The 12800-nt window shown below is 43.4% G+C and overlaps 1 protein-coding gene across 1 annotated transcript; it reads left to right on the top strand.

Moving 5' to 3' along the window:
• Positions 1-1937: 1937 nt before the first annotated feature.
• On the top strand, positions 1938-12439 carry nt5e (5'-nucleotidase, ecto (CD73)). The gene is made up of 9 exons (XM_080513792.1): positions 1938-2402; positions 5168-5390; positions 5595-5783; positions 7700-7897; positions 9220-9374; positions 9989-10097; positions 10219-10368; positions 10942-11142; positions 11219-12439. The coding sequence occupies exons 1-9, from the start codon at positions 2031-2033 to the stop codon at positions 11392-11394; spliced, it is 1773 nt and encodes a 590-aa protein (XP_080369918.1). The 5' UTR covers positions 1938-2030; the 3' UTR covers positions 11395-12439.
• Positions 12440-12800: the final 361 nt, after the last annotated feature.

The raw sequence follows: 12800 nt of genomic DNA, 5'->3' as shown, positions 1-12800 counted from the left end.
TTCTTTTTCCCATTTATGTTTTCAAATGCAAAAGCACCTTTTTTAAATTTTCGTTTCAGATAGGTTTCGTTAAATAATCACGATCTACACAATAAGTGACAACAACTGAAAGCCACACCGCTCACACTCAGTTGTTTTGTTTTTTTTATTCTTTATATTTCCATTCGTCAGTATTTTTACGTAGAGTTTACGGGTTAAAATCAATACATGCAGTGTTGTCTTCATTTTAATGTCCGGCAGGATCCCAGAGTTTCTCCTCAGTGGGAAACGGGTCCAAATGGCTCCAAGAGTGTTGAAGGTTTCCGACTCCTGGTCTGTACGAACGTTGTCATTGGTGAAGTTTAGAGTGTGTTGTTCTCTGCATGTGTGTGTGCCACCAGTGCCACCCCATGGCCTGGCATGTGAACTACAAAGTTTTCAAAATGTTGCCATGTAAATGCAAAATTTTCCTAAAACGAAAACACAAAAACGATGCGATTTTTACTTGAAATATTTATTTCAAGTGAATGTGTAACTGGTGCACAGCGAGTCATTTTAGCTGTTTAAGCTGGTGTCACAATTCTTTTAGCTTTTCTGGTTGTTTAAGTTATTATGGCCAAAATCTGTTGATTTTACTATTTATTTTTTTTGTCATATTAAGCCTTTTCAGTTGTTTTTAGATGTTCCTGATATTTTAGTCTATTTTTTTATAACTATCCACTTGTCAGCCATTTTTGAAAAAATCTGACTTTTCAGCCAAATGTGAGACAAAAGTGGTGCAAAACAATCAAAATAAAACATAAAATCTGAACAGTCTAAAAAGTTTTCACTCCCACAGCAGCTTTATTTATTCTTCTTGTAAAAAAATGAATAAATAATCAAATGAATAAATAATGACCATGTATTTTTGTCCAACTAATAAACCTCTCTATTTGACTGACTTTTTATAATCGGAGGTAAAACTAGTGTGAGCTTAAAATGAATATTTATCATGTTTAGTTCACAAGTGCCTCTTGAAATGACCAAACTGAGTTAAATGAGTGACATTGAGGATGGCTGGGGACTTCAGGTAGAATTCAAAGTGGAGGAAGTGACATGAATCTATACTTAAACTCCCACTCAACACCCTGCAGACGTGCGCTTTGTACTGCAACAAGTCACGCAGGCCTGTGGTTAGTGGAGGGTTTGGTTGGTGTCACTGTCGGAGCGGTTGCAGCAGCTGTGTGCAACACAAAGACAATCACTGGGTGGGAAATGTTCAGAAAAGTTTGAAATGTTTCACAAAGTGACTTGGAGCCGCAGCGTCGCAGGAGGAGAGAACGTGGACTTGAGACTGTCGTGTGGGAGTTTATTGGTGGTGAAGGCAGGAACTGAGGGGTTTTCACTGCGCGCGCGCGCGCGCGCGCACACACACACACACACACACACACACACACACACACACACACACACACACACACACACACACACACACACACACACACAGAACCCAAAGTCAACACTCTGTAGAACTGAAGCGCACTACAGATTCTCTCAACTTCACCTCCGTCGACTCTTGAACAACTTCAGCTCTCAAGCGTTTCAGTAAAAAGAGAAAAAAAAGGGAATTACATGTTTGAACAGCAAGTTGAAGGTGAATCCGGACCCTCCTCCTCCTTCACACCGTCTCACGTCCGCTCTGCGGCTCACCGACTGTCTGGAACTGTAACCAGAGGAACCGGGCCCCTGCTGCCACGCTGTCATTTGGTTTATTTCCACTGAATGGTTGTAGTTTACACACGTGTGGAAAGTCAAAGGTGGAGGGAGACCGCAGAGAACCAGAGGCGGATCAGAACCCTCCTCCTCCTCTTCATCTTCGGGGCCCCGGAGGCGCCTCCCGACGCGCTCCCGCTCCCAATAGTCCGCCTCCTCAACGGCATCTACTTCAATTAATACGCAGACATATATGGACAAGTCGAGCCAGGTGGGAGGAGGAGGGAGAAGAGCCTCCTCTTAGTCATGTAAGTGGGCACACCCGGTCTCCTCCAGTCTCTTTACGCGCAGCGGGAGAGATGGAAGCGGTGCGTCCGGAGCGCAGCGCCGCGCCGCGGCTCTCTCGCCCCCCGCTGCTCCTCCTCCTCCTCCTCCTCCTCGGATTCCCCGTGTCCTCCTCCACGGCGACATGGGACCTGGTGCTCCTGCACACCAACGACGTGCACGCTCGGGTGGAGGAGACCAGCGTGCACTCCGGGAAGTGCGGCGGCGGCGGCGGCTGTTACGCGGGGGTGGCGCGGCGAGCCACGATGATCCGGAGGCTCCGCGCCTCCGAGAGCAACGTGCTGCTGCTGGACGCCGGGGACCAGTTCCAGGGCACCGTGTGGTTCAACTACTACAAGGGAGCCGAGGCAGCGCACTTCATGAACAAGCTGCGCTATGACGCCATGGTAGGAAGGAGCGAGAAGACGACAGACTGATTATTATTGTCTCCTGTGACAGCAGCAGCAGTATTTGTCTCAGCATGTCATGTCGCTAACAGTCACAAAGAAAACGTTTACCTCTCACCTGCAGCACTGTGACTTAAACAGAGCCAGCTCCTCTGAAAAGTAGGAATCCGAATCCCAACTGGAAGCAGCTGTATGTAGTTTGTTTGTTTGTTGTTGTTGTTGTTGTGGTGATAAGTGGGGGGAGTACAGCAAGAAATGTGTGAGGATTTAAAGATTGCTTCATGTTTCCTGCATCTTCCGACTCCTTAGAGTCATTCTACTCCACATCTCCCCTTCTCCATTTAACCAAAGCCCTTGAGCAACACACTGAACCCTAAATTGCTCCCGATGGCCGGTTTGAGCCCCGAGCATGGCAGGCGGCCAACCATGGGTCGGGGTAGTGGCGGTCTAGAAGTCGTAAGCAGAATTGGGAGTTCACAGATTAGAATCCCACACTGTGGGCATGACCTTTGACCCCCATCAGATTCCCGGAGTGCCCTAATCTGGCTGCACCTCTGCAATCTAGAAACGAATCAACCTAAGGGGATTAATAAAGTATGATTCACATGAGTTTTCCAGTCAGTGTTCCCTAAAACCAAACTTCCAAATCCAAAAAGTCGTATTTCCCCCTCTGGTAATGGACAGTCTGAGCATTGGAATCATGAAATCCAGGGAATAAAAACAGTGTCTCGTTGGGGAATTCCTCATTTTGTGGGTTGGAAAATTGAGCCAAACTTCAGTTTCATGTTCTTCACTCGAGTAGAAGAATCTCTCATGAGTACTCCCGTTTGGCACGACACATGGATCTTGTGGCTGAGATCCATTTTTATTCAAAGTGAAGTAAAAGTGCTTCAAAACATGACCAGGAAAAAAAAAAGAAGTGACGATGAGATGTAGAATAACAACAATGACAAAAAAAATCTGTGAGAAAAAAGGAAAAAATAGCTGGATCTGAAAGGAGGCTAATTGAGGAGCCAAATATTCATTCTCCAGAAAAGAAACCTGCCAAAGTTACAACTCGGATTCTATTTCACTGAGACTAACGTGAACAGGAGGATGTGTTTTCTGGATTGAGAGCGTTTCACAGTGAAGGGACTGATTTATGGGCTCAGATTGAAACGTTTCATTAACTTAATTGCAGCAGATCAATGGAAAAACGACTCTGGGTTAACCGGCAGCTGCAAATCAAACGGTTTCTCTTTCAAACTGAGAGGAAAAAACAAACATTCTGATCATCCATCCAACAGAAGCACAAACAACAATCCTATATGATTTTTTTTTAAAAGATAAAGTTTACAAACTATTGGAACGGCCAGCAGAAAACTAGAAATGACTTTATTGCTTACTATGTTGATGATATGCAGCTTTAGATTTGCCCAAAATGTCAATGGTTTTACATTAAAACTATTCGTAAGTGATTTACAAAGATCAACTTAATCTGAAAAAAACAAGTTAAAATGTGATTTCAAAGCTGTCAGATATGAAGTTTTTAGTACATGTAATTCCCTAATAAAAGTCACAATTAAGAAATAAAAAAATTATTGAAGGCAATAAAAATATGTAATAAGAACAAACCTTTTTTTAATATGACAAATATTAAAAGTTAACAAACGATTTTTGGGTTAAAACGACTAGCGTGTCTTTCAGGATGGTTTAAGTCGCTGAATTTATGAAACGCATTAAAGAATAGCCTTAAAAATTTAATTTCCAGAAAACGGGAATGAGGTTTATTGCTTCGTATGCCGATGACTTTACATTACACTTGAATGGAACTGATTTTACTGCAGATTCACAAATAACCGATAAACATCAATATTTACTGTGAGAAAACAGGCCTGATGTCATCATAAATATAGATCGATAGATAGATTACAGATTTAAACTCTTTGCACATGTAAATGTTGGTTGTTGGTATCTTGGTCTGATCTGGTAACTCACTTCTACTTTGTACTGGAGTGTTTTTAAACGTGACTCAGAGAGTTGGAGGGTTCAGGAGGATTCAATAAACCAGCAGAAAGTTGACTTCAGGTGAGTCGAGAGCCAATCGTCACATGTAAACAGGTTCTTTTATCCGCCAGGGGGGAAGTGATCAGCAGGGAGGAGCCCGAGAGACGAGGGCGGCCTTCAGAGGGATGCCGCTGCGTCTGTGGGTTAATTAGCTGAATGGAAAGTCAAACCACAGGGCCCTGCAGCGACGTTCACACGTGGGAAAATCCATAGAAGTTAAAGTCGGAGGGAAAAAAAACAGCTCGTAAAGGGAAAAGAGTTGAAGTTGTGTTTGGGAAAAAAACTCTCTACGTCACTGGTCGTCCAGCTGCCAGATACACTTGAATACAGTGAGATAATTAAACGTCTTTTACTAAAGAAGGAAAATAGATAATCCTCAGTTTGTAATTTCACTATCAAGACAAACCTGAATCATTTAATTTAAAGGTACAGTACGTAAGATTTAGGTAATGTGTCCTTTGCCCACTGGGTGTCAGCAGTGAGTCACTGTGTTTAGAGGTTGAATTCCCCGTGTCCGAATTTACTGCTTGTTTTATTCCTGGACTTAATGCAGGGTAAATATATTCAGAACCTATTCCGCAAAACAAAAAAGGCTACAATCGTTTATCACATAATCGTCTAACACATGACAACTTTTTTTTTTTATTTATGCGCTTTGTAAAATTTGCAATATCAGCAAGAATGAAAGGGGTTTGTTTTTTGTGTGTGTATTTAAACAGGTTTTTGGGAATCACGAGTTTGACAACGGCGTGGATGGCCTTATGAAGCCCTTCATGGAGCAGATCCAGTGTCCCGTCCTCAGCGCCAACATCAGAGCCGGGCCGACGCTGGCCTCCACCTTCGGCAGCTCGTATTTACCGTTCAAGATCTTCACCGTCGGAGGCCAGAGAGTGGGAGTGGTGGGATACACCTCCCGCGAAACCCCGGCTCTGTCCAAACCGGGTAAGAGGAGGACGATCGCGGGACTTTTACGTCCATTGGGAAGATTCACAAGTTGATCATAGGATCAAAAAAGTGAAGACAAGAAAATAATAAATAAGAATTTTAAGAAAACTTCCAATTATCCATTTTTCCATTTCTTGTTGGGTGGTCGGTAACTCGGTCTCTCGGCTTTTAAACAGTTTTCTTCCTGGTCTGTGTTTGTAGGACCAGACCTGCAGTTCCAGGAGGAGGTGAGCGCCCTCCAGCTGCAGGTGGACAAACTGCGGACGCTGGGCGTCAACAAGATCGTGGCTCTGGGTCACTCCGGCTTCACCGTCGACCAGGAGATCGCCAAGAAAGTGCGAGGAGTTGACGTGGTGATCGGAGGACACACCAACACGTTCCTCTACACGGGTGAGGCGAATGACGAAATCACACGACAACGGAGTTCCGGAAACGCTGCACAGAGCAATACAAGTTGGCCTGTGAATTAGTTAATCGAATAAGTAATTCCAAATTTTATGGGGGGAAAAAAATCAAACAATGTAAATTATTGAATATATATACTAGTAAAGTTGCCCCCAAAAATATTTTAGAAAACATTCATATATATATATATATATATATATATATATCACTGATTGTTTCACGTACTTCCCCATGAAGTATCTCACTCCAGAGGAAAGTGGGATTATTTGCACGGCTGCCTCATTCCAGAGCGACCACGTCTGGTTTAGACCAACGTCCCTGCTGTGTTTTTAAATAGAACAAGCTGAGGAAGTGAGCCGCCTCTGGTTTAAACCTCAGGCAGACAGAACTCGGAGGCACTTAGGCGACCTTAAAAGTCCTGAATGTAGAGTTTGGCTCAGAGGAGGACCCGGGATGCCAGACACATCTGGTGGAAGATGAGCTCAGAAAAAAAAATCAAAGTGTTCTGAATAACAAAGTCCTCAAGATCACTGGGAATAATTACTGTTAAACGCAAGAACAGAGAGACTGACACACAGGAATATTCACCCAGAAACCCTGGGTACATCCTACTCCTCCCTCCTATCTCCTTTCCTATCCACTTTTCCTAAACCCAGGAAGTGTTTAAGTGGCGGCCATGATGAGGACTGTCTGAAGTCTCAATAAGCAAAGAAAAGGAGGCTCGTTGCTCGTTGAAACACTGATATTTCTTTTACCAAAGCAGATGAGATCATGCTGCCACACAATTGCTTGCAGCGACATTTAAAGGGACCTGCTCATCCCAGCGTTCAGGGAAACTCAGAATGACTCAACACAGATCATGTTAAGTTACCAAAGCAATAATCTGCCTTGAACAACTAATCTAAATAATCTAAAACCCAGATCCCAACTCAGAATGTTGAAAAATAAACCGTAAAGGAAACTTTTTGTGCAGCCTATTCTCAGTTTGATTGGTTATTTATTCACCTGGCAGCCTCTTTTCCTTTGACTACAATTCAAACCTTGTGCTATTTAAGATTATATCAGTGGTTTGAGCCACAGGGGAAAGTGGTAGGTTCATGTTCATGTTCAGGTTAGTGGTTGTAGTTCATTTTCGGAAATGAGTAGTTTTCTCACCATGGCTGACGTCGTGAACCCACGGATTATTATTACGTCACCTAGTTGAGTTGAAGTGTGGTCACAACATGGTTGCCTTTCCTTAACACCTTCAGGAAGCCTCCGAACACCTTTCCTTCACCCTGTGACGTCATCCACACGGTGAAGGAAAAGTAGATAGGAAAGGAGAAAGGAGGACTATTCTGACGTACCCTGAATCTGGTGTGAAGTATTCGGAAATGGAGCTTTCACACCAACAAAAACAGGGTCTGGGTCCAATGTGAAATATGAATTTTATCCCTTTAACTCACATTTAGAACAGTGATGAAGTTGAAAATTGCTTAATTTTTTAAGGGATGCTGCAAAGCGCTTCTTCCACTCGGGCCGAAACACATTATTTCCATGTTGATTTGAAGAGCGAGTCTGATGTGTGCGAATGACACTGAAAAGTCACTTATGATCGCCTCTTCTCTTCTCACAATCTCTGCTTTCTCGCTTTTCTGGAGGCAAAATCACCAATGGCGTCCTCGTTATCCATCTAGCTTTTTACTAACAACTCAATAAGTTCACGGAGTCTTTCCAGAGCCATTGATGATCTTGTATTTTTTTTTTTTTATCAATTTGATGCCCCTATACGGGCAGAGGGCAGGCCATCCAGAGAGCAACTCAAAGGCATTGTCACGATTGCTCTTCTTTCATCTGAGACGCCCAAACGTGGCACAATTTGTCGACATCTAAAACTTTACGCTTTCTGTGTTTTTTTCCAGGAACTCCTCCTTCCACTGAAGTACCGGCCGGCCCATATCCCTTCATGGTGAAATCCGACGATGGACGGGAGGTTCCTGTCGTGCAGGCCTACGCCTTCGGGAAGTATCTGGGTCAACTCAAGGTGACCTTTGACGATGGCGGGAACGTCGTGAGGGCTACTGGGAACCCGATCCTGCTGGACAGCAGCGTCCCGCAGGGTGATAACCTCTGAATTCTAGAGGGTTTTTAATTTAACCTTGTTTTTGTTGGACAGGGTATACGGTATGGTCCTTATCTCTACTCGGTTCCTCTGATTGTGTTGTGGGCAGGAGTTGTTCAATGTTTCAGGCATTAAAAGGTTTTATTGATAACAAAAAGAATGTGCAACAAAATAGCAGAGATAAAACTACCAACCAAGGAAGCGATGAATTCAAGAACGCCAATGCATGGATGCTGTGGATTAATGCTAACGGTGTAGACAGTGGGGCGTCGTTCTTGTAGTTGGAAGGAGGACTGAGTTCAGGAATAATAATTTGATAAACAGCAGCTACAGGAAATTGTAGCAAAGCTGCACTGAACACGAGACAACAGCTTTGGCTAATGCTAATGCTAAAGCTGATAGTCTCAGTGAGCAGGAAAATGAGAGACAGCAGCTCTCCAACCTTTTTCCCCTGGAATACAAGACTCATAAACCCACAAAACTTGAGTAACTCTGACTAGGGTTTCGCGTTGTCAAGTGAAAACAGAAAACTATGGTTCCATTCTGGGTGTACGGCAACACGGCAGCGGCGCTCAGAAACACTGAAAGCACAAATTCAAGGAAGTGGCTCCCAAGGTGGAACTTTTCGAAAACGTTCAGACGCCGTCTCGGCGGCAGACGGACGAAAATGGAAGTTTCCTGAAACTCATCAGAATTCCTTCCATTCATTCCCCGTTTACGCAACGTTTTAAAGTGAACACGCGTCATCAAAAGTTTTGTTTACACGACAACGGAGTTCAGAGCCACTGAAAACACAACTTTTTGAAAATGTTCAGTCTCCATAGAAACGGGGTAAAACATGACTTTTCTGAAATGCTCCTACTGCGCACCACGGCTGTAGTAAATAGTACTTTTGCACAGACGCGAGTAGAGTAGACAATAACATCCGTATGATAATGGCGTGTTGTTCTCTGCGTGTATGTTTGTGTAGTTTTATTACAAAAAATACTAACAGCACCACCTGGTGGCCTAGCATGCCAACTTCATCATTTTTTAGTGTTTCTGCTGTTTCCGTGTAAACAGTGGTCATTTTCAAAACGTTACCTGTGGCAACAGGGCCTGAGTTAAGAGTAAAAGTAATCAGTTACCAATTCATTACTGATAGAAGCAGAATTGTTCTGGAAAGGCTTTAGTTTTTAATGTCTTATTGACAACACACTGCACAGTATCACACACTGTAGTCCATATGGAATTTAGTTGATGGCATCAGATCACAAAGCAGAAAACAGAATTTATTGTGATGCAACTCTTATTGACTCAGTCGCGTCATGTCTCGAGCAGATCCAGATGTCCTTGTAGACGTGGAGGAATGGAAGAAGAATCTGGCCAACTTCTCAGCCCAGGTGGTGGGATCGACTCTCGTCTTTCTCAACGGTACAACAGAGGAGTGCCGCTTTCGGGAGTGCAATCTCGGAAACCTTATCTGTGACGCCATGGTGAGAGTTTATTCGTCCCAGGATGTACATTTGGGGGAAAGTTTGGCTGTCGAGTTTCCACCCAAATCCTGGCACACCTCAGAATTTTCCTCTTCATCTTATGAACTGTTGCGGGTCACATTCTTTCTTGCTTTGGCAGTAGAGTTAAAATAAAAGCACCATCAGACACGTAATCACTTACAGGAAACAGACAAGAGTTTCTATAACTGGTTTACAATCTAAGTCTTGAAGGCCTAAAATAAAAATCTGACTTAAGGTTTTAAGATTAGGCTTTAAACCACAAGTAGAAAAAGCCTTGATGATATTTTGGTTTTTAAGCACATATGAAATGAAAAATTGAGCAGAAGGTTTCTCAGCAAAGGAATCTGCTCGATTAAAATGAAGGATGGGAAGCAATTCAAACTAATATGAACACAAAGTAATCTTTCTTATGGTCGGACTCTGTCATGTCCACTGACTTGGTTCCAGATTATTCCGACACTCTTGCTCCAGAAATGAAAAGAATTAGGGGTTAGGCTAACCTTTGTCGACTATTTTCACGCACCACTAAAGTAATGAGCACATTCCTGCTAAAACAACAGGTTTCTTTTTTTTTCTTCTTTTTTTTTAACCAGATTGACAACAACATCAAGTTCTCAGACGGGCTCCAGTGGAACCATGTCAGCGCCTGCATCCACAATGGAGGCGGCGTTCGGACATCCATCGATGAACGCACAAGAAACGGTACCGTCAGACTGAAAACACTGCAGCGTCTCACACCAAAATCCCTCGAGACGCAAGTTGTCGCACTCGTTAATGCCAGTATGAGGAGCCCTTTAAAACTACACCCATGTGTCATTTGTAGGCTCAGTCACGATGGAGGACTTGATCTCGGTCCTGCCCTTTGGAGGAACCTTTGACCTTGTGCAGCTGAAAGGTTCAACGTTGAGGAACGCTTTCGAACACTCGGTGCGACGATACGGCCAGAGCACGGGAGAGTTTCTACAAGTGTCCGGTACCTTCAGCCTCACACTTCCTATTTAAGTTGACTGGTTTCAGTAACGAGTAATCCAACGGCAATGTAGGGCCCACATTTCAATAAACCAGTTAAACTGAACAACCAGAGTGACGATTGCCACTGACCAATCAGCAGATGGATGTGTTGTAGCTCCTCCTTATGGAACTGTACCGATGTGCTAGGTATTCCAACGGAGGGGTTACGAAGAACTAACAGTTTGGGTACGATTCTTCCAATACCATCCACATGTCATGTAAACAAGCCGTACAGACAAGGTGTTGTCACTTGGAACATTGTCATGTAAATGAGGCCTTAGCAATATTTAAATATCTCATCAGCTCTATGAACCCTCCGTTGTTCACATACGCCCCTTTGTGATGGTTGATTCTTTAACTGGTTTATTGAAATGTCAGCACACTACACTGCCCACTGGTGTTCCTACGAGGTGCAGACGCTCCTCTCCATAACAGGGGTGGAGGAGATTCAGCAGCAGCTGGACACTGCTGTTTGGATTGACCTTTGAGTCCTTACCAAAATGGTAACTATGGTATTTCCTCGTCCACCTGGCAGGATTTCAGGTTGAGTTTGATCTCTCCAAACCGCCGGGGAGCCGGGTGAAGAGCCTCCACATCCTGTGCTCAAAGTGTCGAGTTCCTCGCTACGAACCGGTGGAGGACGACTTGGTTTACAAGGTGGTGCTGCCGTCCTACCTGGTGAACGGAGGAGACGGGTTCTCCATGATCCAAAACCAGATCCTCAAACACGACAGCGGTGAGACGCTTGTACAGTCGCAGAATGTCAACATTTGAAGGGTGTTCTCACTTCGTGTTGTTTCTTTTCCTTCCAGGCGATTTAGACATTTCAGTTGTAGCAAGCTACATCTCACAAAGACGGATAGTATATCCATCTGTGGAAGGACGAGTCAGGATCTACAACTCAGCGTCTGGACTTCAGGGGAAAACCCCTCCATTGGTTTTCCTGGTTTTAGTGGCACTGCTCTGGACTCTGTGTGGAGGGCTCTAACAGTACACCACAGAGACTGTTTTTATAAACTGCATGTGAAGAATCAACATACCCCGAGGGACTGAAGACCTTGCTGCAGTAACGTCTGCTTCGAGGTTTTTCAATTTTTTTGGAGAAGTTTGCAGACTCTCATACAGGAGAATCAAGAGATTTTCTCTTCATGACATCGTGCAGGGAAATAACCATTCCCTCTGGTAGTGGAGCTCTGCCTCACTGATATGCTGAATAAATTCAGTATAATGTGAAAAACACAAATAGTTAGCCTTACAATTAGCAACCGTAACAACACACACGACCAAACTTAGTAACAGATTCAGACACACAACATTTTTAACTCTTCAGAAGTCTCTCCTTCTGGGTCTGTTCCTATTTCAAACTGGTTGAATGCCAGCGTTCGTATGAGTCATAGTGATAAATCTACAGTAAACATGAGCACATTGTACCGGTGTTTTGGATTAACTGGTTTTCCTACTAAATTGTCACCCACCTCCTTCAGCGTCCATCTTTGCTGCCAGTGACGGCACATATTATAACGAGACTCACAAACAGAACGACAGTTGGAAACTTCATAGTAAAAGCTGTTACGGCTACGGATTTCTGTCGCCAGCCACACGGGGCACTAAAGGGTCACCAGCTAAAAGGAAAACGACTTCATCTGAAAGCTCTTTTCCCCGAGACGGGCCTGGAGTCGGCATGGACAGACACAGCTCATCAGCATTTAAAGGCGCAGACACACAAACGGCCTGTTCTCAGTAGAGCTCACTAGAGGAACTTGTAGAAAGTTGGGACCAAGCCTGGATTTTGGGGGAAAACACTTTAATCACAATGTTTTTGGACCTCTGACAACAATGTGAAATTGTTGAAAAACTAATCTGATATTAAACCTTAATTGACCTTTAAGCCCCACATCAATCAGGTTTGAACAAAATGTGACCATGTGTTGAAAACATAAATGTTGCAGTTCTTCTAATGACCACTACATCGTGAATTCATGAAGGTTCACTTTGTTTGAGATGAAACTAAATAAAATACGATTATAAAGAAAGATCTTGGCTATGTCAAATATTGTTCAGCTCGTATATAATAATGAGTAGTTTGTGGGCTATCACCATTTTCCTGAATTTTTCTGGATCTCAAATTACAGCAAATGAACAAAATAATGGCTGCTTGAACTAATGAAATGTTTTTGTTATTTGTTGTCGTAAATAAGCATCTCCGTCGTTTTCTTTTAAACTATTACTTTTGTGGCTTTTAAAAACAATATCAATCAGTTAATTGACATTTTCCGTTTTGCATGTTTCGTCCATTGAGCCGTTGACATTCACTCCTATCAGTGCCTGTTTTTGATTTATTTTTTCAAATCGCCAAATATATTTTAATAAAACTAGTTTCTGAGGTTCACGATT

Source organism: Blennius ocellaris (assembly GCF_963422515.1).
Source record: "Blennius ocellaris genome assembly, chromosome: 18".
NCBI classification, from domain to species: domain Eukaryota; kingdom Metazoa; phylum Chordata; class Actinopteri; order Blenniiformes; family Blenniidae; genus Blennius; species Blennius ocellaris.
The sequence above is the reverse complement of the archived record's forward strand: the minus strand, read 5'-3'. Positions and strand labels throughout refer to the sequence as shown.

Coding starts and splice junctions, on each gene's coding strand:
- nt5e (XM_080513792.1), top strand. CDS start 2,031: ATGGAAGCGGTGCGTCCGGAGCGCAGCGCCGCGCCGCGGCTCTCTCGC. Junction 2,403..5,167: donor AGCTGCGCTATGACGCCATG/GTAGGAAGGAGC, acceptor GTATTTAAACAG/GTTTTTGGGAATCACGAGTT. Junction 11,143..11,218: donor GATCCTCAAACACGACAGCG/GTGAGACGCTTG, acceptor TTTTCCTTCCAG/GCGATTTAGACATTTCAGTT.